The 24,387-nt window shown below is 41.3% G+C and overlaps 1 protein-coding gene across 4 annotated transcripts in view; it reads right to left on the bottom strand.

Moving 5' to 3' along the window:
- pcdh15b (protocadherin-related 15b) overlaps nt 1-24,387 on the bottom strand; it is a 375,223-nt gene that overhangs the window by 204,991 nt on the left and 145,845 nt on the right. For 3 of the 4 annotated variants that reach the window (XR_009807925.1, XM_061909586.1, XM_061909584.1), the window contains exons 13-16: nt 16,290-16,424; nt 8,240-8,389; nt 6,698-6,789; nt 5,113-5,214 (exon numbers count right to left, since the gene is read on the bottom strand). Coding sequence is in view for 3 of the 4 variants with exons in the window: in XM_061909586.1 (XP_061765570.1) it covers nt 5,113-5,214; nt 6,698-6,789; nt 8,240-8,389; nt 16,290-16,424 (479 nt within the window). In the remaining variant the exon portion in view is untranslated. Of the gene's footprint in view, nt 1-5,112; nt 5,215-6,697; nt 6,790-8,239; nt 8,390-16,289; nt 16,425-20,587; nt 20,609-24,387 lie in introns of all 4 variants that reach the window. The other variant, XM_061909585.1, reaches the window with a different exon arrangement.

Genomic DNA, 24,387 nt, shown 5'->3' with positions numbered 1-24,387 from the left:
GTGTCTTAATGAAATTAAACAATGGATGTCCGCTAACTTTTTGCAACTCAACGCCAAAAAAACGGAAATGCTGATTATCGGTCCTGCTAGACACCGAACTCTATTTAATAATACAACTCTAACATTTGACAACCAAACAATTAAACAAGGCGACACGGTAAAGAATCTGGGTGTTATCTTCGACCCAACTCTCTCCTTTGAGGCACACATTAAAAGCGTTACTAAAACGGCCTTCTTTCATCTCCGCAATATCGCTAAAATTCGCTCCATTCTGTCCACTAAAGACGCTGAGATCATTATCCATGCGTTTGTTACGTCTCGCCTCGACTATTTTCGGGGTCCCCCCATGTCTAGCATTAAAAGATTACAGTTGGTACAAAATGCGGCTGCTAGACTTTTGACAAGAACAAGAAAGTTTGATCACATTACGCCTGTACTGGCTCACCTGCACTGGCTTCCTGTGCATTTAAGATGTGACTTTAAGGTTTTACTACTTACGTATAAAATACTACACGGTCTAGCTCCATCCTATCTTGCCGATTGTATTGTACCATATGTCCCGGCAAGAAATCTGCGTTCAAAGGACTCCGGCTTATTAGTGATCCCCAAAGCCCAAAAAAAGTCTGCGGGCTATAGAGCTTTTTCATTTCGGGCTCCAGTACTCTGGAATGCCCTCCCGGTAACGCTTCGAGATGCTACCTCAGTAGAAGCATTTAAGTCTCACCTTAAAACTCATTTGTATACTCTAGCCTTTAAATAGACTCCCTTTTTAGACCAGTTGATCTGCCGTTTCTTTTCTTTTTCTTCTATGTCCCACTCTCCTTTGTGGAGGGAGTCCGGTCCGATCCGGTGGCCATGTACTGCTCGCCTGTGTATCGGCTGGGGACATCTCTGCGCTGCTGATCAGCCTCCGCTTGGGATGGTTTCCTGCTGGCTCCGCTGTGAACGGGACTCTCGCTGCTGTGTTGGATCCGCTTTGGACTGGACTCTCGCGACTGTGTTGGATCCATTATGGATTGATCTTTCACAGTATCATGTTCTCATATGTTCTCATAGTCATCAGTATCATCAGTATCACAGTATCATGTTCTCATAGTCATCATTGTCACCGATGTCCCACTGGGTGTGAGTTTTCCTTGCCCTTATGTGGGCCTACCGAGGATGTCGTAGTGGTTTGTGCAGCCCTTTGAGACACTAGTGATTTAGGGCTATATAAGTAAACATTGATTGATTGATTGAGGTGGCCCTGAACAATTTCCACTCCGTGTAGCTTTTTTTTTCTCTGTCACACACACTCGCCCAACATTGGCTTGAAAGACACATTTCTTATCTGGGATTTAGACTTAAAGGTTTGCTGTTATGCAAACAAGTTCTAAGAGCAATGTGTTTTTGAGCAGCAGATGTCGCATGTTTATGCTCACTTAGCACTTTACGGAGAAAAAACATAATAGCGGCATTAGCAATTCTGCATCATGCCAAGAGCTGTTTTCATTAATTTATTTATTTTTAATAAATATGTCCTGTCCATATACATATTTAGTGTTTGGCGCAGCCGGACCCAGGCAAGAGGAAATAGAAAGAAGAAAAAAAGACAGACAAACACAAATACAAACATTTATCATTTAAGTGTAGTTTCAAAAGTGTCTATGTCTACACACAAACACATACACCTGCTGTCTTGCACATTTTACCCAATCAGAAGCCTGTAAAAAGCAGCAATAGCTGACTTTGTAGCATCACACTTCTGTTATGATTATTTTGATCGACTTTAGATGCACAATGGATTGATTGATTGATACTTTTATTAGTAGATTGCAGAGTTTAGTACATATTCCGTACAATTGACCACTAAATGGTAACACCCGAATACGTTTTTCAACTTGTTTAAGTCGGGGTCCACGTTAATCAATTCACAGTACAATGACATGTACATTATCTTTAAAACCAGCCTGCACGTACACAGAGTCCTGAGAACATTATTAACGAGCAAATGCACGCCCGTGCTGCTGAAACCCAACACTCATAGAATTAACACCTGTTCAACAACATGGTGATGTATTACATGTGCAGCGAAGTGTACATTATTTCTCAAATCAGCACGCACTGACGAGCCGAGGAAACCATTTTGCACGATTAAGGGGAAATATAAAGCATTTAATCATGAATATGGTGATATTGTACAGTGGGGCAAAAAAGTATTTAGTCAGCCACCGATTGTGCAAGTTCTCGCACTTAAAATGATGACAGAGGTCTGTAATTTTCATCAAAATGGATACATGGATGATACAGCAGAGGATTGGTAGAATGTCATGTGGTCAGATGAAACCAAAATATAACTTTTTGGAATAAACTCAACTCGTCGTGTTTGGAGGAAGAAGAATACTGAGTTGCATCCCAAGAACACCACGCCTACTGTGAAGCATGGGGGTGGAAACATCATGCTTTGGGGCTGTTTTTATGCTAAGGGGACAGGACCATTGATCCGGGTTAAGGAAAGAATGATTGGGGCCATGTATCATGAGATTTTGAGCCAAAACCTCCTTCCATCAGTGAGAGCTTTGAATAGTTGACCAAATACTTATTTACAAATAAATTATTTAAAATTCCTACAATGTGAATTCCTGGATTTTTTTTTCACATTCTGTCTCTCACAGTTGAAGTGTACCTATGATGAAAATTACAGACCTCTGTCATCAATGTAAGTGGGAGAACTTGCACAATCGGTGGCTGACTAAATACTTGTTTGCCCCACTGTATATGTGCAATGAAGTGTATACTGTATTTAACATCAGTATACACTATAAGGAGGACGTTATATTGTTTTTTTTGTTTAGTTGCTTGGTCACTTTAACGGTTCTATCCACGAAAATAGAAGCAAAACACGCAAGTTAACTTCATGATTTGTTGTTAGACAAGGACTAAAAATATAAGATAATGTTGCATCTTTCTTATGACACAGAGCAAACCCGGTAATGGGGATGATTTTCTTTATTTTTCGCTCATAATGTTAACCACGTGGATGTGGGGACGGCGTGGCGCGGTTGGGAGAGTGGCCGTGCAGGCAACCTGAGGGTTCCTGGTTCGATGCACACCTTTGACCAACTTAACACATCCGTTGTGTCCTTGAGCCAGACACTTCACCTTTGCTCCTGATTGGTCGTGGTAAGCGTCTTGCATGGCAGCTCGAAGGTAGAAAAGCGCTATCCAAGTATAACCCATTTGACCATATTAGTTTTGACATAATTATGAACCAGGGAGACAAATGGGGATGATAATTTGTTAAGAAATTATCGAGTTTGAGCCCATCACCGAATCCTCTTATCGCACCGATTCCTTATCGAATCCGGATAGGTTGTGGACAGAGTTCCAAAAGCCATAGATGTAAGATGACTGGGGCGGCACGCTGCTTATATGTAGGAAAAGCGGATGTGACTGAAGACAGCATGTGGCCCGTATAGGGTGAAGATTTCAGGTGAGAGAGGACGCTAATGGCACGTCCCTAGTGAGCATACAGTGCTGCTTGTGACGTTTTTCTGCCATCCTGGTGTGGATTGCGTTCTCTTGTTGGATGCAATGTGGAATGGACACAGCATAAAAGTAAGAAAATATTTATTTGTAACGACAAAAACAGACTAGGAATAAAAAGACTTGCACATAGGCACTTGAAACAAAACCAACTGAACTAGCATGAGAGCTAGACACAACTAAGGACACTAGCACGTGAGCTAGGAAAATAAACATACAAATAGCGTGGAAGCTAATAGAGTTCAAAAGTACTTTACCAAAATGCGGAAGCTAATCGAGTTCAAAAGTACTTTACCAAAATGCGGGATAGCGGCGTCACGTGTTGCGTGGAAAGCAAACTACACGGCGAGGCCGAAGAGCAAACAAAGGCAGGCTTAAATAGGGAGGAAAATTAGGAGGCAGGTGCGCGATGACAAACCAGAGACAGGTGACCCTAAATGCGTAACTATGGAAATGGAACCAAACAGGAAGTGCCACCGGGAACTAAGGAAGTCGAATACTAAACAGATGTGATAACAAAACAGAACAAAACCCGGACATGCCATGATCCAAGTAGTGGATCATGACACTGCTATGTCCGGTGTAAATAAAAATCTAATGATTAGTCAAAAAGTAATTTATATTATCCTCACAGATTCATGGTCAGGGGCACAATATATACAAATAGAACTTGTAAGTGACATTTTGGTGATCTGGAAGCTATGGGTCCTTTCAAACTCAGAAAATGCATTACAGGATGAATGCAATGTGTTTAGGATGCATTTATGTATTTATGCTATCTTGGCACTTTACTTAGAACCAATACAATAGCGGTATTAAAAAATCTGCATCATACTGAGAGCTGCAATGTCAACCTTTGTTAACAAATATGTTTTGAGTGTCAGCAAACAAGCGGCGTTGCTTGATTTCCTGCGTGTTGTGCTTTGGTAGCGATTGTTTGTATTCTAACCGCGGTGCGCCTTGTAATGGAGACAGGAATGCAGTGAGAACAAGAAGAAAAAAAAGAAGGTCAGCGTGCATCAAACGACGGTAGCTAGACAGCAGTTTGTAAAAGCGTGTGGTGCGTATCGCTCGCTAGCGATGAATGAAGCAAGGGAACCCTTTGCAGCACCTAAAGAATGACTGGAATTGCATCTTGTCAATAGATGCCCCAACCCCTGAGGAAATTGAATCAATCTCAACCCTTATCAATGACAGGAACTTCAAATTGAAGTCATATACGCAGTAAAAACACAGAAACAAGTAAAAAGTCACCTTGGCAAGTCATTCATATTTCTTCAAATCGAACCTCATATTTCTCCCCCATGCCAAACTTTGCAGTTCAGCCTAACAAGCAGTATCTCCCTCTCATTACCATCCATTTCACTTGCATTCTCCTCCCTTCCTCCACTGCCCATTTTCTTCTCGGAGGCCAAACCCTTTCTCACCATTTTGCAATATAAATCAATAATTCATGACACCTTTCTAAAAGTGAAAATGGTACTGCTGCAAAAAAAAAAAAAGGTTAGAATAGAAAGAGTGCTGCAACAGAAACAAAAAAATGAAAAACAGTTTGAATGACAAGTAGGCGGACAGAACTCCTCTTACCTTCTGTGAGGTTCCGGCCCGGTGTCCATGGCTTCCACAGTCAGGGCATAGCTTCGCCCAACAAGGAGCACCACTCCTGGGGCCACAGTAATAATGCCAGTCCTGCGGAGGCAGGAAGTAAACATATTAAAGCAATATCCAAGAAAATGTTTGCACTGACTCAAAAATGTGTTAATGTAATTAGATGGATGCTGTCGTCTTATATTCAGATTTATACACGCAGACCAGGTGACGTCAAATGACTTCTCAAGAGCGTCAAAAGTTTTTTTTTGTGTGTGTGTGTCTGATTTTGTTTTGAAAAGTGTCTTCTGCTTCTTCCTACTCCTTTTCGGACATGTTAAGGTGTATAACAGTTAGCATGGGTCTGTGCTCTATTGTAACCTTGTTTGCATGACCAGAATAAACAAAACTGAACAAAACGATGTTGTCATATGTTTGGTTCAAGATAGTATTTAAAGGCCTACTGAAACCCACTACTGCCGACCACGCAGTCTGATAGTTTATATATCAATGATGAAATATTAACATTGCAACACATGCCAATACGGCCGGTTTAGTTTACTAAATTACAATTTTTAATTTCCCGCGGAGTTTCTTGTTGAAAACGTGACGTTATTGGTTGGAGGGGACATATTAGCTCAGCACCACTTACGGCTAAAAGTCGTCTCTTTTCATCGCATAATTACACAGTAATTTTGACATCTGTGTTGCTGAATCTTTTGCAATTTGTTCAATTACTAATGGAGACTATAAAGAACAATGCTGTTGGTGGAAAGCGGTGTATTGCAGCTGCCTTTAGCACCGAGACACAACCGGTGTTTCTTTGTTTGTTGTGAAGCTTTAACACAGAGCGGTCAAGCGAACATGTTCCTCTACGTCAGCCAGCATGTTTTTGGATGGGAAAATTGTGATATTAAGTCGGCTCTTACCGGAGACAGACATCAGTGGACTATGCATCCTCCTGCAGTAGCAGTCAAAAAAGGCAGCTGTGAGCTTGGCTCCTCGGCTTCTCTCTCAACACGACGAGTTGAGTTTATACCAAAATGGATACATGGATGATACAGCAGAGGATTGGGAGAATGTCATGTGGTCAGATGAACCTAAAATAGAACTTTTTGGTATAAACTCAACTCGTCGTGTTTGGAAGAAGAAGAATACTGAGTTGCATCCCAAGAACACCACGCCTACTGTGAAGCATGGGGGTGGAAACATCATGCTTTGGGGCTGTTTTTCTGCTAAGGGGACAGGACTATTGGTCCGTGTTAAGGAAAGAATGAATGGGGCCATGTATCGTGAGATTTTGAGCCAAAACCTCCTTCCATCAGTGAGAGCTTTGAATGGTTAACCAAATACTTATTTTCCACCATAATTTACAAATAAATTATTTAAAATTCGTACAATGTGAATTCCTGGATTTTTTTTCACATTCTGTATCCCACAGTTGAAGTGTACCTATGATGAAAATTACAGACCTCTGTCATCATTTTAAGTGGGAGAACTTGCACAATCGGTGGCTGACTAAATACTTGTTTGCCCCGCTGTATGTTGTCCAGTACTTTTACGTGACACCTCAAACAATATTTACCTATTGCCAATAAGAAACTGTCCCTGATCTCCGGCTAAAATTCGATATGTGACCTGGCCGTTGGAACCCTCATCAGAATCAGCAGCTGATAGCTGCAAAAACAAAACATACATTAAAGGAAATCCATTAGTCAATCAATCAATCAAACGTTATTTGTATTGCAATTTTCATACATATAACATATAGCACAAAAGTGCTTTACATTTAAAAACATAAAAACAAACAAACTGTACCTCAGTACTTGCAAGTTTTAACATCAAACCCTACTACCCTCCCCCACACTTTTTTCAATTGACGACACATAAATGCACACATAATAAAAGTCATGTTAAAACATATGTGGCTGAGCACGGAAGACCCATGTGATATAACACTATCCTTGGGAGCCAGGTGCATCAGGGGCTGCGTGATGAGGGGCCACGACCGCAGCGACCCTGACCCAGGGCACCGACAGAGGGACCAGGGAGTCCTCTTGCCAAGGAACCCATAAACCAGAGCCACTGCAGCCACAGCACATCAGAGCCCTTACTGCAGAGGGCTCTCCCTTGGAAATAGCTCTATTAATCTAAAACCTATTAGGAGGATAAAATAAATAAATAAAATATATTAATAAGACACAACTACAAATGTGCGCTTCATTCATTAACGGTGTTACAAAAAAGATCAATTAGAATAATACATAATGTTGGTTATAGAAAACTTACAAACCCTTTATTTATTAAATCACAATTATTGAGATTCAAAAATTTGGTGCATATGCAAACGGCTAAAATGATGTAAAAAGCAAACTATAACCTGCTACCCAAGAATGTACAACAATTCTTCTCAGCTAAAGAAGAGAAATTTAACCTTAGAGGAAAATCTAATTTAAAACATTTGTATGCTCGTACAACACTTAAAACCTTAAGTATATCAGTTTGTGGAATTAAATTATGGAACGGATTAACCAGATAAATCAAACAATGTACCAATATGATTCACTTTAAGAGACTGTTCGAACTACAAATGTTCACAAAGTACACAGAACAAGAATTATGATGAACATCTTGAACCCTTTTTATTTATGTATTTAATATTTGTTTGCTTACTATGGTATATTATTTATTTATCATTTATTTGTTCACTGTTCTGTTGGAGAGCTCAAGAAAATTTGATAAAATTGCTATGGTATTAAAAGGGTTAGGATTAAATAAGCTCTGCTTCCTCCTACTCCTTTTCGGACGTGTTGTAATGAAACAACTGGAAATGTGTGATGCACTGCATTGTATTGTATGCATCTTCCAAATAATCTGGAACTGAACAGATATAAGCATGTTTAAATATTTAATAAATACAGTATGTAGTTAAAAGCTATAATACCATCAATTAAATTGGTATGTGGTAAATAAAGGTTAATAAATACTAGATAAAAACAGAGTTAAATAGACAATACAAATCAAAAGATGAGTGATAGTATTAATTAAACGCTTAGTTTAAAAAAGTGGGTTTTGAGCTTGTACAGTTGCAATTTTACCGTCATACACAATAATAGTCCAAGTGTACCTGCAGCACAGTTTCCCCAGGCGTCATGTCGGTGTACAGGTGGACATTGTAGGACACATTCGCAAAAGTGGGCGTGTTGTCGTTTGCGTCCAACACGGTTATCGTCACGTTGACCGGAGCGCTTTGCTGGACGCCATCGAATGCCAGCAGCTAGAGGAACACAAACACAGACAAAAAGCTGACACATTTAGGTAGACTTTGACTTTTTTTTTTTCCTTTATTGGATTTGATGTAGAATTTCTTAATGGTGTGCGATTGGAATATATCAGTGGCTGGTCATTTTTTTACACAGCATTGCAACAAAGTACAGTACCACCACTGCCTAACATCATGGCCTTGCTTCAAAAATGTGGTTTGTACAGCATGTGAAGTAAGTTTACATGCCAGCAAAGGAATTCAACTTCAGCTAATCTTTGATCAAAACTGTTTGCGCAATTGTTTCATACATATTTCATGTCCCTTGCCACATTGTGCTTCAATTATTGCGGCTTCACCACATCGCAGATTTTTTTAAATAAACCGTTTCTACAACATTTTTGTTGGCCTAAATTAAGCATTTTAAAACATAAAAATGTCAAAATGTACGAAAAATACCAACACTACAGTAATATTGGCTACTAGTGGAGACCAAACCAAAGAGGTCACTCTGTTTAGTAACGTGGCCACTGATTGACTCAACCTCAGCCAACATTAATATTTTGATGCAAAGGTGAATGACTAAAGGGTGTTACTTCATGTCTGCAGGCTTTGATCATGTTTAAAAATGTATTCAGAAAATTGCAAAAAAAATACAATAAAAATGATGCTGCGCTATAACAATAATATTTAATGATCTTTGCGGAAATTTATCATTGTCATGTCCATAACCAATTAACCCCAATAAACTAGGGATGACAAACGAATGACGACTGTCGATATATTATTTGTTTCATTTTTGTTTTACCAAGAAAAATCTCTGGTGTTCCTGATCCTAAGAGTTGGAACCTTGTGGTTAAAATAAATCTACCTCAGTTTTACGTATGCCCCAAGAATCAACTGTATCCCAAACTGCAGTGGTACGCGGGATCAGTCCAGTGCAGGGGTCGGGAACCTTTTTGGCTGAGAGAGCCAAGAATCCAAATATTTTCAAATGTATTTACGTAAGAGCCAAATAACATTTTTTTCAACACTGAACACAACTAAACACGTGCATTTTTAAGTAAGACCAATACTTCTAGAGTATAGTAGGTCTCTTATTCTTTGTAATAACATTTGTTATTCTGACATACTTGCCAACCTTGAAACCTCCGATTTTGGGAGGTGGGGGGTGTGGGGTGGTGGGCGTGGTCTGGGGTGGGGCGGAGGCGTGGTTGGGGCGGGGGGCGTAGTTAAGAGGGGTGGAGTATATTTACATCTACAATTCACTAACTCGAGTATTACATATCTATATATATATATATGTATATATATATATATATATATATGTATGACCTCGGATAAGCGGAAGATGATGGATGGATGGATGTATGAAATACTTGACTTTCAGTGAATTCTAGCTATACATATTTCTTATATATATAAATACAAGAAACAGTTGAATTTCAGACGGCACCTATCAAATACACAGTAATAAAACCACAGTTCTACTAACTGTACTGTGCTTGCTGGTTAATAAAAAACAACACTTACCTTTCACTATTTGAGTAACCTTTGTTCTGCCATTTATTTTTTCATTTTGCTCGTCAACAGTGTAATATATTGGGTTGGAGTCAATAACCAGGCGAGGTGATGAAGGTTATGTCACTTTACCGTGGCCTTCAGAACAGACTCCCTCACTTGCCGTCAGGTGCCCAACACCACGTAAATCGTCGGCCAATCAAAAAGCAACCCCATAACGCTATAGCCAACATTCAGAAGGAGATGGCAACAGACAACATAGAATCACTCTATTACAGACGGCGTCGCCATGGCTGTAACTTCCTCGTTCTTCTGCTTCGTCTCCTTGTGTGTGCAGTTTTTTATTAAAATCCGTAGATGTTGTAACGTGATTGGGCAGGCAAGCTGTTTGTATAGTGGGAAAGCTGACGTGAAAACAAGCTGTTCCCACTCAGGTCCGCAAGGAGCTGGAGGGGGCGTGGCCTCCAGCTCCGGCTGAATTTCGGGAGAAAATTTATTCCGGGAGGTTTTCGGGAGAGGCGCTGAGTTTCGGGAGTCTCCCGGAAAATCTGGCAGGGTGGAGGGGGCGTGGCCTGTGGGCCTGCAGTAAAGCGGGTGTTGCCAGGACTGGCCTCGAAATCAGCGACAGGTGCATAGATGGTCCCACCTGGGCCTTGTTATCTCATCACCTGTTGCTCTGTTTATTAGCAGCAGCTAGGAGGAGTGACGGGGTTAGGGCTGGAGCCAGAGTGCGAGCGAGAATGAAAGAGAAAAAGATAATTGCTGGAAAGCAACAGAGACTTATTGAAAAATAAAAAAAATATTGTAACCCTGAAACAGGCTCTCATGTTAGTGCTTGATGGTCTAAAGCAGTTGTCCCCAACCACCGGGCCGTGGCCCGATTGGTACCGGGCCGCAGAAGAATTTTTTATAAAAAAAAAAAAAGTTGTATTTTTTTTTTTTTTTTTATTAAATCAACATAAAAAACACGATATACACTTACAAACAGTGCACCAACCACAAAAAACTCCCTTTTTCATGACAAAAACGTCCCTTTTTCATGACAAAGAAGAAAAAAAAAAAGAAAAAAAAAGGACATCCCCCCCCCCCCGGGCCGCGGGACAAATTATTAAGCGTTGACCGGTCCGCGGATACAAAAAGGTTGGGGACCACTGGTCTAAAGAACCCCCAGGAGGGCAAGCCCTAAACTAACCAATAATAAATACATCTCTTCTTACTCTTAATGCAACTTCTTGAACAAGTGCGGTAGGAAAAAGGCTGGATGGATTCAAATGCATGAGCATTTTTCATATTTTGAACGTTATTTTTAACACTTTGATTACAAGTGGAATTATTCATTACTTATTGTGTTAAGCAGTGTCAGCTCAGGATGATACGAGAGCCAGAAGCAGTCATCAAAAGAGCCACAGGTTCCCTACCCCTGGTCTAGTGGTACCCCAAGTAATCAATTAATTGAATATTGGATTTTAGCATTTGATTAATTATTTAAGTGTTTTATTTTTATAGGGACGGCGTGGCGCAGTGGGAGAGTGGCCGTGCGCAACCCGTGGGTACTTGGTTCAATTCCCACCTAGTACCAACCTCGACACGTCCGTTGTGTCCTGAGCAAGACACTTCACCCTTGCTCCTGATGGGTGCTGGTTGGCACCTTGCATGGCAGCTCCCTCCATCAGTGTGTGAATGTGTGTGTGAATGGGTGAATGTGGAAGTAGTGTCAAAGCGCTTTGAGTACCATGAAGGTAGAAAAGCGCTATACAAGTACAACCCATTTATTTATTTTCTTTATTCAAACACAGTGTTACTGTTCAAACTGTGTGTAATGTTACATCGGCCAAAAATATTAAACATATTTGTTAAATGCGGCTGCTAGACTTTTGACAAGAACAAGAAAGTTTGATCACATTACGCCTGTACTGGCTCACCTGCACTGGCTTCCTGTGCACTTAAGATGTGACTTTAAGGTTTTACTACTTATGTATAAAATACTACACGGTCTAGCTCCATCCTATCTTGCCGATTGTATTGTACCATATGTCCCGGCAAGAAATCTGCGTTCAAAGGACTCCGGCTTATTAGTGATTCCCAAAGCCCAAAAAAAGTCTGCGGGCTGTAGAGCTTTTTCATTTCGGGCTCCAGTACTCTGGAGATGCCACCTCAGAAGAAGCATTTAAGTCTCACCTTAAAACTCATTTGTATACTCTAGCCTTTAAATAGACTCCCTTTTTAGACCAGTTGATCTGCCGTTTCTTTTCTTTTTCTTCTATGTCCCGCTCTCCTTTGTGGAGGGAGTCCGGTCCGATCCGGTGGCCATGTACTGCTCGCCTGTGTATCGGCTGGGGACATCTCTGCGCTGCTGATCCGCCTCCGCTTGGGATGGCTTCCTGCTGGCTCCGCTGTGAACGGGACTCTCGCTGCTGTGTTGGATCCGCTTTGGACTGGACTCTCGCGACTGTGTTGGATCCATTATGGATTGAACTTTCACAGTATCATGTTAGACCCGCTCGACATCCATTGCTTTCCTCCTCTCCAAGGTTCTCATAGTCATCATTGTCACCGACGTCCCACTGGGTCATTATTGTCACCGATGTCCCACTGGGTGTGAGTTTTCCTTGCCCTTATGTGGGCCTACCGAGGATGTCGTAGTGGTTTGTGCAGCCCTTTGACACACTAGTGATTTAGGGCTATATAAGTAAACATTGATTGATTGATTGAAATAAAACCTCTGCCTTGTTTTTAAAGAATACATGGGCCTACTCTGCTACTGTGTTCTAATGTTGGTCATTATGGTGGTACTTGGAGAGCCAAGTGTTTTCTGAGGTGGTACTTAGTGAAAAAAGTTGGAAAACCACTGGAACAGATGATCCTAATGATGACTTGCACTGCACAGCTGGGTTTTGCCTTAATGGAAAAAAATGGGGTTTTGCCTAATAAAAAATATGATTCCTCTTCATGGCTTCTATGCATGTACTGGTCTGCCAAAATGCTGATTGACTCGTTTAAATGAAAATCATCCCGCACGCCTCATGGCTCCTCACGCTTCTTCTTCTTTGCAGTTTTAATTCCTCCTGCAAGGCGCTTGCCGGTGATTACTGTACACCTCATCTTTCCAATCATCAACGCCTTTTTCTTTTATGTTTAGCCTCCGGAAAATTCAAGCACAGGCGCAATAAGGAAACAGTATTTCAGCATGAATGGACGCAGCTCGACACGTAGCAGCGCTGCGTGCCAGCGTGGTTGTATATTATGCAGCCTCGCCGTGCCCCCATCAATAAAGACACGGCTATATTAGATTGCAATGGAAGAGAGGCAAAGATACTATGATATGGATTAGAATGACTTTGATTCAAACAGTCGTGATTATTTTGCGTTTTGCGCCAAAAATTGAATGTGTGCAAAACTTTAATAAAATAAATCTTTGTGATTAGGATAAACACAAGTAAAGGTGGCGTTGTTTTGGGGTTTAAGTTTGTTTTCAGTACTTCAAATTTTAAAAATCCCTACTGGACCAAATTGAACTTCAGGTACTTTTTTTTTTTTAATCCTGTATTGTGAATAATAGGGCTGTTAAAAATAAGTTCACTCATGTTGTTAATGACAAGAATTGACCAAAAATTGCATTTGTCATGTATTTTTGCAAATTAATCACACAATTGATTTTTAGCCCAGGTGCTCTTTTACCCTAACTGTGGATGGTTACATACAGCAAAAGGCGGCACGGGTTGTTATACGGTTAGTGTTCAGATCAATGCATACTACGCCTGTGAAAATAATACTCCAAAGTATAACCCAAAAGGTACTTTACACAAAAAAAATGATAACAAATTAATTGGCTGGAATTTAAGTAAAACATTTAAAAATGTTTCCTGTATGACACTCACAAATTTCACATTTGTTAAAATATTTTTTAATACAATTTATTTTATAAAAGCAAGTAATTCCCTGCAATTAATTACGATTAATCTAATGCAGTGGTTTTCATTTTTTCCCCCACCAAGTACAACCTCAGAAAAAACTTGGCCTTTCAAGTACCACCCTAATGACCAACAATAAAATACAGTAGTGTAGCAGGCCTAAGTATTCATTAAAAACAAGGCAGAGGTTTTATTTAATAAGCATATTTCATAGTTTTGAAAAACACAGTTTGAACAGTAAAACTTGTGATTATAAGAAAATGAAAGTCTGTACTTCAATCAAGTGATTTCTTTTGGTGTACCACTAGATTGGAGACCGTACACAGTTTGAGAATCACTGATCTCATACAATAATTTTTCAGCACTAATCTTAGTCTTCTTATATTTGGGTGAATTTAATAATGATACAGATTTTAGGTGTTTTGTATCCAACATTTTAATTCAAGTGAAAAAATTGCAATTTGGTTTGTGTGACTGTAGGGATTCATATATGTTCCCATTCATGGGTGGAAGACGGGGTTTAATATTTCTGCAATGCAGTCTGCTGAAAATGATGGAAAGCGCCACTCTACATAGCAACTGACGCCGTGGTCAAAGTTGGAATTGCCAAAAAACACATTTTAAGATATTCAACACTAAAGTGGACATGGCAACCTCCTAATTTATAACTTTTCATGAGTCATGTAATGAATCCCCTTCCTACTGTGACCCTTTTAATCTTCTTATCACAAGTATCAGTGAACAATTGTCTAAACATGTACGCCTACTGTGTTTCCTATGCAACTATTTTTCTTCACAAATACACCACATGGTGGCACTGTTATTTAAGCCTGTAAGTTGAATTGACTTGAATTTTCTCAAACACCTGTTCAGTGTACACAACACCTAGTGTAACTTCAGGATGTTTTGCCAAATCACCACAAAATTTGGCACACAATTTTAGGAAACTAAATGTGTAAAATGCTAGCCAGATTGGTTCCAAATAAAAAATAAAAATCATATTTGGGACTTAAAGTAATTGTCCATATGTCATTGAGCATTTGTCAAGTGCATCACATTTAAGCGAGCAAGTCGTCCAAAGCATGTTGACCCCAATCCCGCAAATGACATTTCTTGTGTGACCTAGTGCAGTCATCTCCACTGACACGATCGTGAGGTGGTCCAGTACCGTGAAGGTGTTGGAGTCATACTGTATGTCCCCATTCCTGGGTGGATCTTCCGTGAGAAGAAGAGGGGGTTTTATCATTCTGCAATGCAGTCTGCCGAAAATGATGGAAAGCGCCACTCTACGTAGCAACTGGCACTGTGGTCAAAGTTGGAATTGCCACAAAACACATTTTAAGATATTCAACACTAAAGTGGACAGTGCGAACCCCTAATTTGTCATGTTTCATGTGTCATGTAATGAATCCCCTTCCTATTGTAACCCTTTTGATCCTCTAATCACACGTACCACTGAATATTTGTGTAAACATGTACGCCTACAGTTTTTCCTATGCTATCTTTCCCCCTCACAAATACACCTCACAGTGGCACTGTTATTTAAGCCTGTAAGTTGAATTGACTTGAAATTTCCCAAACCTGTTCAGTGTACACAACACCTATTGCAGGGGTCGGGTGAGCCATGTAAGCCAAATATTTTAAAATTTATTTATTTAATACTGAATACAACTAAATGCGTGCATTTTTAAGTAAGACCAACAATTTTAGAGTATAATAAGTCCCTTATTCTTTTTAATGACATTGGTATTCTGAAGCTAACCGATAATAAATACAATTCTTCTTACCATTAATGAGACCTCTTGAACAGGTGCGGTAGGAAAACGGATGGATGCATTAAAATGCATGAGAATATTTTGAACGTCGTTTTTAACACTGTGGTTACCAGCGGAACTATTCATTAAAGTTAAAGTACCAATGATTGTCACACACACTCTTGGTGTGGCAAAATTATTCTCTGCATTTGACCCATCACCCTTGATCACCCCCTGGGAGGTGAGGGGAGCAGTGGGCAGCAATGGTGCCGCGCCCGGGAATCATTTTTGGTGATTTAACCTCCAATTCCAACCTTTGATGCTGAGTGCCAAGCAGGAAAGAAATGACTCCCATTTTTATAGTCTTTGTTATGACTCGGCCGGGGTTTGAACTCACAACCTACCGATCTCGGGGCAGACACTCTAACCACTAGGCCACTTATCGTGTTAAGCAAAGACTTATCTGAGAGCCAGATGCAGTCATCAAAAGAGCCACATCTGGCTCGAGAGCCATAGGTTCTCTACCCCTGACCTAGTGTAACTTCAGGGTATTTTTCCAAATCGCCACAAAATTTGGTGCACAATTTTAGGGAACTAAATGTGTAAAATGTTAGCCAGATTGGTTAAAAAAAAAAATATATATATATCATATTTGGCACTGCAAATGACATTTCTTGTGTGATCTAGTGCAGTCATCTCCACTGACACGATCGTGAGGTGGTCCAGTACCGTGAAGGTGTAGGAGTCCTGCTCCTCTCGGTCCAGCGGCCGCACCAGCGTGAGATATCGTCTGATCCCGCCGGCCGACACGGCGAAAACGTCGTAGTAGCTGTCTGACGAGAGCTGCAGCTGAGGGTCCTTGGTCTGTTGGCAAGCGAGTGACAAGACAGAGGAAGGATGGTGAGTTGCTCTTCACGGAGCTTTTCATCACGCTAGCAAGCACACTGATGAAGGATCGGCTACTGGCTGAGCATCTTCAGGGTGTTTATTATGCAGATTGGACTCTTGATGAATTAGCCGAAGCAGGCCAGGACATGAATAATCAAAGGGGGCTTCACACTATAGCCCACGTGATTATAAAATAATGTATGCTTCAAGTTCATGCGGAAATAAGAAAATGTGCGCTTCCGTGCAAGAAGTAGCCGGGAGAATGTTTCTGTCCTGGAGTCCCTGACATCAAAATCATCCAATGGCAGCTTTTTGTGCGTTTGTGTGTGTGTGTGTGTTGTCATTGCAGATAACGCCGGTTCAGCACTGCACTGAGGTGTACGTGTGTGTGTGTGTGTGTGTGCGCGTGCGTGCGTGCGTGCGTGCGTGCGTGCGTGCGTGCGTGCGTGTGTGTGTGAAGTGAAGTATATTTCCATCCATCCATTTTCTACCCCTTATTCCCTTTTTTGGGGTGGCGGGGGGCGCTGGCGCCTATCTCAGCTACAATTGGGCGGAAGGCGGGGTACACCCTGGACAAGTCGCCACCTCATCGCAGGACCAACACAAACAGACAGACAACATTCACACTCACATTCACACATTAGGGCCAATTTAGTGTTGCCAATCAACCTATCCCCAGGTGCATGTCTTTGGAAGTGGGAGAACATGCAAACTCCACACAGAAAGATCCCGAGCCTGGGTTTGAAGCTTGTAAAGTATATTTATATAGCGCTTTTTCTCTTTGACTCAAAGCGCTTTACATAGTGAAACCCAATATTTAATTTTTACATTTAAAACCAGTGTGGGTGGCACTGGGAGCAGGTGGGTAAAGTGTCTTGCCCAAGGACACAGCGGCAGTGACAAGGATGGCGGAAGCGGGGATCAAACCTGCAACCCTCGAGTTGCTGGCACGGCCGCTCGACCAACCGAGCTATACAGTGTGTGTGTGTGTGTGCAATAATATTGTCGATGTAGTCAGTTATAGTGGATATTGAGCCATAAATAAACAACACACACACACACACACACACACACACACACACACACACACACACACACACACACACAACTAATAGGCGCTATCAGTGTTGCTGCTTAGCATAGTGTTGGGGGGGATGCCATGGGTGAGCAACATTTAAAAATAATTCAACATATATCAGTTTACCGGTTTAGCTCGGTTGGTAGAGCGGCCGTGCCAGCAACTTGAGGGTTGCAGGTTCGATTCCCGCTTCCGCCATCCTAGTCATTGCCGTTGTGTCCTTGGGCAAGACACTTTACCCACTTGCTCCCAGTGCCACCCACACTGGTTTTGAATGTAACTTAGATATTGGGTTTCACTATGTAAAGCGCTTTGAGTCACTAGAGAAAAAGCGCTATATAAATATAATTCACATCAGTAAAGTGTCTTGCCCAAGGACACAACGGCAGTGACTAGGATGGCGGAAGCGGGGATCAAACCTGCAACCCTCGAGTTGCTGGCAAGGCTGCTCGACCAACCCAGCTATACAGTGTGTGTGTGTGTGTGTGTGCAATAATATTGTCGATGTAGTCAGTTATAGTGGATATTGAGCCATAAATAAACAAAAAATAAACACACACACACACACACACACACACACACACACACACACACACACACACACGCACGCACACACACACACACACACACACACACACACACACACACACACACACACACACACAACTAATGGGCACTATCAGTGTTGCTGCTTAGCATAGTGTTGGGGGGGATGCCATGGGTGAGCAACATTTAAAAATAATTCAACATATATCAGTAAAGTGTCTTGCCCAAGGACACAAAGGCTGTGACTAGGATGGTGGAAGTGGGGATCAAACCTGCAACCCTCAAGTTGCTGGCACGGCCGCTCGACCAACCCAGCTATACTGTGTGTGTGTGTGTGTGTAATAATATTGTCGATGTAGCCAGTTATAGTGGATATTGAGCCATAAATAAACAACACACACACACACACACACACACACACACACACACACACACACACACACACACACACACACACACACACACACACACACACACACTAATGGGCACTATCAGTGTTGCTGCTTAGCATAGTGTTGGGGGGGATGCCATGGGTGAGCAACATTTAAAAATAATTCAACATATATCAGTAAAGTGTCTTGCCCAAGGACACAAAGGCAGTGACTAGGATGGTGGAAGTGGGGATCAAACCTGCAACCCTCAAGTTGCTGGCACGGCCGCTCGACCAACCCAGCTATACCGTGTGTGTGTGTGTGTGTGTGTAGTAATATTGTCGATGTAGACAGTTATAGTGGATATTGAGCCATAAATAAACAACACACACACACACACACACACACACACACACACACACACACACACACACACACACACACACACACACACACACACACACACACACACAACTAATGGGCGCTATCAGTGTTGCTGCTTAGCATAGTGTTGGGGGGGATGCCATAGGTGAGCAACATTTAAAAATAATTCAACATATATCAGTAAAGTGTCTTGCCCAAGGACACAAAGGCTGTGACTAGGATGGTGGAAGTGGGGATCAAACCTGCAACCCTCAAGTTGCTGGCACAGCCGCTCGACCAACCCAGCTATACCGTGTGTGTGTGTGTGTAATAATATTGTCGATGTAGCCAGTTATAGTGGATATTGAGCCATAAATAAACAAAAAATAAACACACACACACACAATAGGCGCTATCAGTGTTGCTGCTTAGCAAAGTGTTGGGGGGGATGCCATGGGTGAGCAACATTTAAAAATAATTCAACATATATCAGTAAAGTGTCTTGCCCAAGGACACAAAGGCTGTGACTAGGATGGTGGAAGTGGGGATCAAACCTGCAACCCTCAGGTTGCTGGCACGGCCGCTCGACCAACCCAGCTATACCGTGTGTGTGTGTGTGTAATAATATTGGCGATGTAGCCAGTTATAGTGGATATTGAGCCATAAATAAACAACAAACACACACACACACACACACACACACACACACACACACACACACACACACACACACACACACACACACACACACAACTAATAGGCGCTATCAGTGTTGCTGCTTAGCATAGTGTTGGGGGGGATGCCATGGGTGAGCAACATTTAAAAATAATTCAACATATATCAGTTTACCGGTTTAGCTCGGTTGGTAGAGCGGCCGTGCCAGCAACTTGAGGGTTGCAGGTTCGATTCCCGCTTCCGCCATCCTAGTCATTGCCGTTGTGTCCTTGGGCAAGACACTTTACCCACTTGCTCCCAGTGCCACCCACACTGGTTTTGAATGTAACTTAGATATTGGGTTTCACTATGTAAAGCGCTTTGAGTCACTAGAGAAAAAGCGCTATATAAATATAATTCACTTCAGTAAAGTGTCTTGCCCAAGGACACAAAGGCAGTGACTAGGATGGTGGAAGTGGGGATCAAACCTGCAACCCTCAAGTTGCTGGCACGGCCGCTCGACCACCCCAGCTATACCGTGTGTGTGTGTGTGCGTGTGTGTGTGTGTAATAATATTGTCGATGTAGACAGTTATAGTGGATATTGAGCCATAAATAAACAACAAACACACACACACACACACACACACACACACACACAACTAATGGGCACTATCAGTGTTGCTGCTTAGCATAGTGTTGGGGGGGATGCCATGGGTGAGCAACATTTAAAAATAATTCAACATACATCAGTGACCACGAACAGATTATGCACACAAAGGCCATCCACTACTCTAATGGCAGGGCCCAAAAGCTTGTATGTGTTAGAGGCGGAGGCTACAGTACGTCTTAAGCAAACTAAGCTCTGTGGAGACGCATTGCTAATAATGAGAAGTGCATTTTCAATCTATGGGGGATGAGAGGGAAATTAGATAGGGTCATCAACACTGCAAGCAAGACACAAAAGCAGAATTAAAAACAAGTACTGAAATATATTCTATAGCTACCCCTGCTGCTTGGATATTATACTGTATTGCGGCGCACTATTATCTTTAGACAATAAAATCAATAAAGCAAGACTACAGGAGCACTCAGAGGAAAGAGGGAATGAACTCAAATTGTACCTACAGGCATCTCATTGGCTGTCACCTATAAGGGGAATAAAGGTAACAAATCATGCACAGCGGTTGACTTTGTGACACACTACCACAGTGCTCTTGAAATAGAGGCCCAGGAATACCACCAGACTGGCCTGCGAGCTCATTTCAAATAACATCTTTTCAACAAATTCCTAAAAACATTACGGCACTGTCTTACTTTTGAGAAGATTTTTGGCATTAAGTCCTGAAACACTGCATACCACACCTGTTTTTTTTTCTTTCAGATTTTAGCGACGGTGACAAAATAGACAAACAAATATCTAATTTCCACTGCAGAGGCTGTTTAAAGGCCTACTGAAATGAGATTTTCTTATTTAAACGGGGATAGCAGGTCCATTCTATGTGTCATACTTGATCATTTCGCGATATTGCCATATTTTTGCTAAAAGGATTTAGTAGAGAATTTCAACGATAAACTTTTGGTCGCTAACAGAAAAGCCCTGCCTCTACCAGAAGTCGCAGATGATGACGTCACCCGTTGAGGGCTCCTCACATCCTCACATTGTTTTTAATGGGAGCCTCCAACAAAGAGATCTATTCGGACCGAGAAAACGACAATTTTCCCATTAATTTGAGCGAGGATGAAAGATTTGTGTTTGAGTATATTGACAGCGACGGACTAGAAAAAATAAAAAAAAATAAAAAAAATAAGCGCGACTGAATTGGGACGGATTCAGATGTTTTTAGACACATTTACTAGGATAATTCTGGGAAATCCCTTATCTTTCTATTGTGTTGCTAGTGTTTTAGTGAGTTTAATATTACCTGATAGTCGGAAGGGTGTGTCCACGGGTGTCTTGAGGCCAGTGTCCGATGGAAGTCGACGGCAGCTGTATGTACGGCTCAAGCTCAGCTGATCTCCAGTAAGTGGCGACTTTTTACCACAATTTTCTCACCAAAAACTGCTGGTTGACATGTTTGCTTGACCGCTGTGATCCATAGTAAAGTTTCACCTCCGGGAATTTTAAACAATGAATCACCGTGTGTTTGTGTGGCTAAAGGCTAAAGCTTCCCAACTCCATCTTAATACTTTGACTTCATTATTAACTGAACAAATTGCAAAAGATTCAGCAACACAGATGTCCAAAATACTGTGTAATTATGCGGTTAAAGCAGACTACTTATAGCTGTGTGTGTTCGCAGCGCTAATATTTCCTAACAGTCCGTGACGTCACGCTTACACGTCATCATTCCACGACGTTTTCAACAAGAAACTCTCGGGAAATTTAAAATTGCAATTTAGTAAACTAAAAAGGCCGTATTGGCATGTGTTGCAATGTTAATATTTCATCATTGATGTATAAACTATCAGACTGCGTGGTCGGTAGTAGTGGGTTTCAGTCTAAGTAATACACAAAACATTGACCGGAGAAGTCCAGCCCCTCCGATCCTTAGCTTTCTGGAAATGTGGCCCCCAAATCAGCTTAGTTGAATATCCCTGAACAACTGTACACTAAAAATGTGTATACATTAGAAACTGAAATGTCAAGTCAACCCCAGTTGTTTCAGCACTTTCATACACAAAATTGCAGTGACTGTTGCAATACAAAATATAAAAGCCCTCCGCCAGGTCCTGTTCTCCCAAAAGTAAGGAATCCTTTATAAAAAATCCTCAATCCAAACGGTGATCCGGATAACCCATAAAATCTAATCACTTGTGCCTTATCCCATTTAGGACATTTAGGACTTTTTTTTTTTTTTTTTTTTAGTTTTATTTTAATCTTCCATTCTTTTCTCCCATACCCCCCCTGTTTACCTGTATGTCATCTTTTTTGTAAGGGGCGCTGGAAGCCGGCAGACCCGTCAGCGATCCTGTTCTGTCTCCCTGTAATGTTTGTCTGATCTTGAATGGGATTGTGCTGAAAATTTTAATTTTCCTGAAGGAACTCTCCTGACGGAATAAATAAAGTACTATCTAATCTAATCTAATCTAATTTCCTAAAAGTTCAATCAAGATACCATGAAGAGTTTTTGCGCTATGTTGCCAACTAATTAACTGACCGATAGAAAAACCCCAGCAAATACAAAACCTCCTGGTGGAGGTAATGAATCATATGATGAATCCCGTGTTTGTTTTATCTATCGCTTCAAAAGTATTTGCATCACAGTGAAACCTCTAGTCATCTATTCTCTTTGTCTTTGTGGATGGAGGCAGGACCGAGACCACTGTCATACACAGAGAGAAGTTGAGCCTGGTAATGTAAACAAAAGGTAAAAATAGTAGAAATAATCCGGATCGCTGCAAAAACCTAATATTTAGTTTTTTTTATCCTATCACCGTCGCAGTGTGAAATAAATTCAAATCGATATAATCTTTGCTTATTCTCTCAAAACAGGACAATTTTAACATGTAACACGCCTTTATAGAAGAACACTTTTACAGAAATATTGGTATGAAAAACAATAGAACGCACTACCAGCTTCAGTAGCTTAAGGACGTAATGTGCTAATAATGTACAGCATTTAGCTGGGGGAGCGATTGCAGTGAAGTTGGAGTCACCATGGTAGTTGGATAGTTGCCTCTGCAATTCACCCTCACTCTAAACGCTGGTCCTTTATACTGCGATATGTCCTCTAAGCTGCTTCTCCATATTTTCAGGGATAAACGCCCGTCCTTTAGATATTATTCAACGTTCTTGGCTGGCACAACAGCTGGCTCCTGTTTCAGCACGGGGCAAAGAAGACTAGCAGTGCTACACTCCAACTGACTTGCCAAGTCAGTGACACGGTGGGTCATGTTTAAATGATTTATTTCCTTAATTGAATGACCATCGTTCGCTTCCTCTCAGCACTGTCCTTTGCAATCACTTTCTACTTTTTGATGCTTGGAAAACCAAGTTATGTCTTGTATCTGCAGCTGTAAGCCATTGCTAGCGAATAAGACCGGATATTTCAGGGTGGATGTTGCACCCAGCAACTAGCGGTAAGGAGGCTCGTAACTGAAGCATATACAAAACAGGATACAGCTCGAATCTCAAAATACTCGCAAGGTGAGGTATGACTGTATTTTAGAACAGTCAGTGTACAGCTTGTGTAGCAATACACAGTAAAGGTCAAAAGTTTACATACACTTGTGAAGTACATAATGTCATGGCTGTCTTGAGTTTCCAATAAATTCTACAACTCTTATTTTTTGTGATAGAGTGATTGGAGCACATACATGTGGGTACCAAAAACATTCATGAAGTTTGGTTATTTTATGAATTTATTATGGGTCTACTGAAAATGTATACATACAGCAATGTTAATATTTGGCAAGTTTCTCTGCAATAAGGCGCTTTTGGTAGCCATCCACAAGCTTCTGGTTGAACTTTTGACCACTCCTCTTGGTGCAGTTCAGCTAAATGTGTTGGTTTTCTGACATGGACTTGTTTTTTCAGCATTGTCCACACGTTTAAGTCAGGACTTTGGGAAGGCCGTTATAAAACCTTAATTCTAGCCTGATTTAGCCATTCATTTTCCACTTTTGACATGAGTTGGAACACCCAACTGCACCCAAGACCCAACCTCCGGGCTGATCATTTTAGGTTGTCCTGAAGAATTTGGAAGTAATCCTCCTTTTTCATTGTCCCATTTAAAGGCCTACTGAAACCCACTACTACCGACCACGCAGTCTGATAGTTTATATATCAATGATGAAATCTTAACATTGCAACACATGCCAATACGGCTTTTTTAGTTTACTAAATTACAATTTTAAATTTCCCGGGAGTTTCGTCTTGGAAACGTTGTGTAATGGTGATGTGTACGCAGGACGTCACGCGTTTT

This window comes from Nerophis ophidion, linkage group LG08 (assembly GCF_033978795.1).
Source record: "Nerophis ophidion isolate RoL-2023_Sa linkage group LG08, RoL_Noph_v1.0, whole genome shotgun sequence".
NCBI classification, from domain to species: Eukaryota; Metazoa; Chordata; class Actinopteri; order Syngnathiformes; family Syngnathidae; genus Nerophis; species Nerophis ophidion.
Note: the sequence above shows the minus strand (reverse complement) of the source record. Positions and strands in the feature narration are given on the sequence as shown.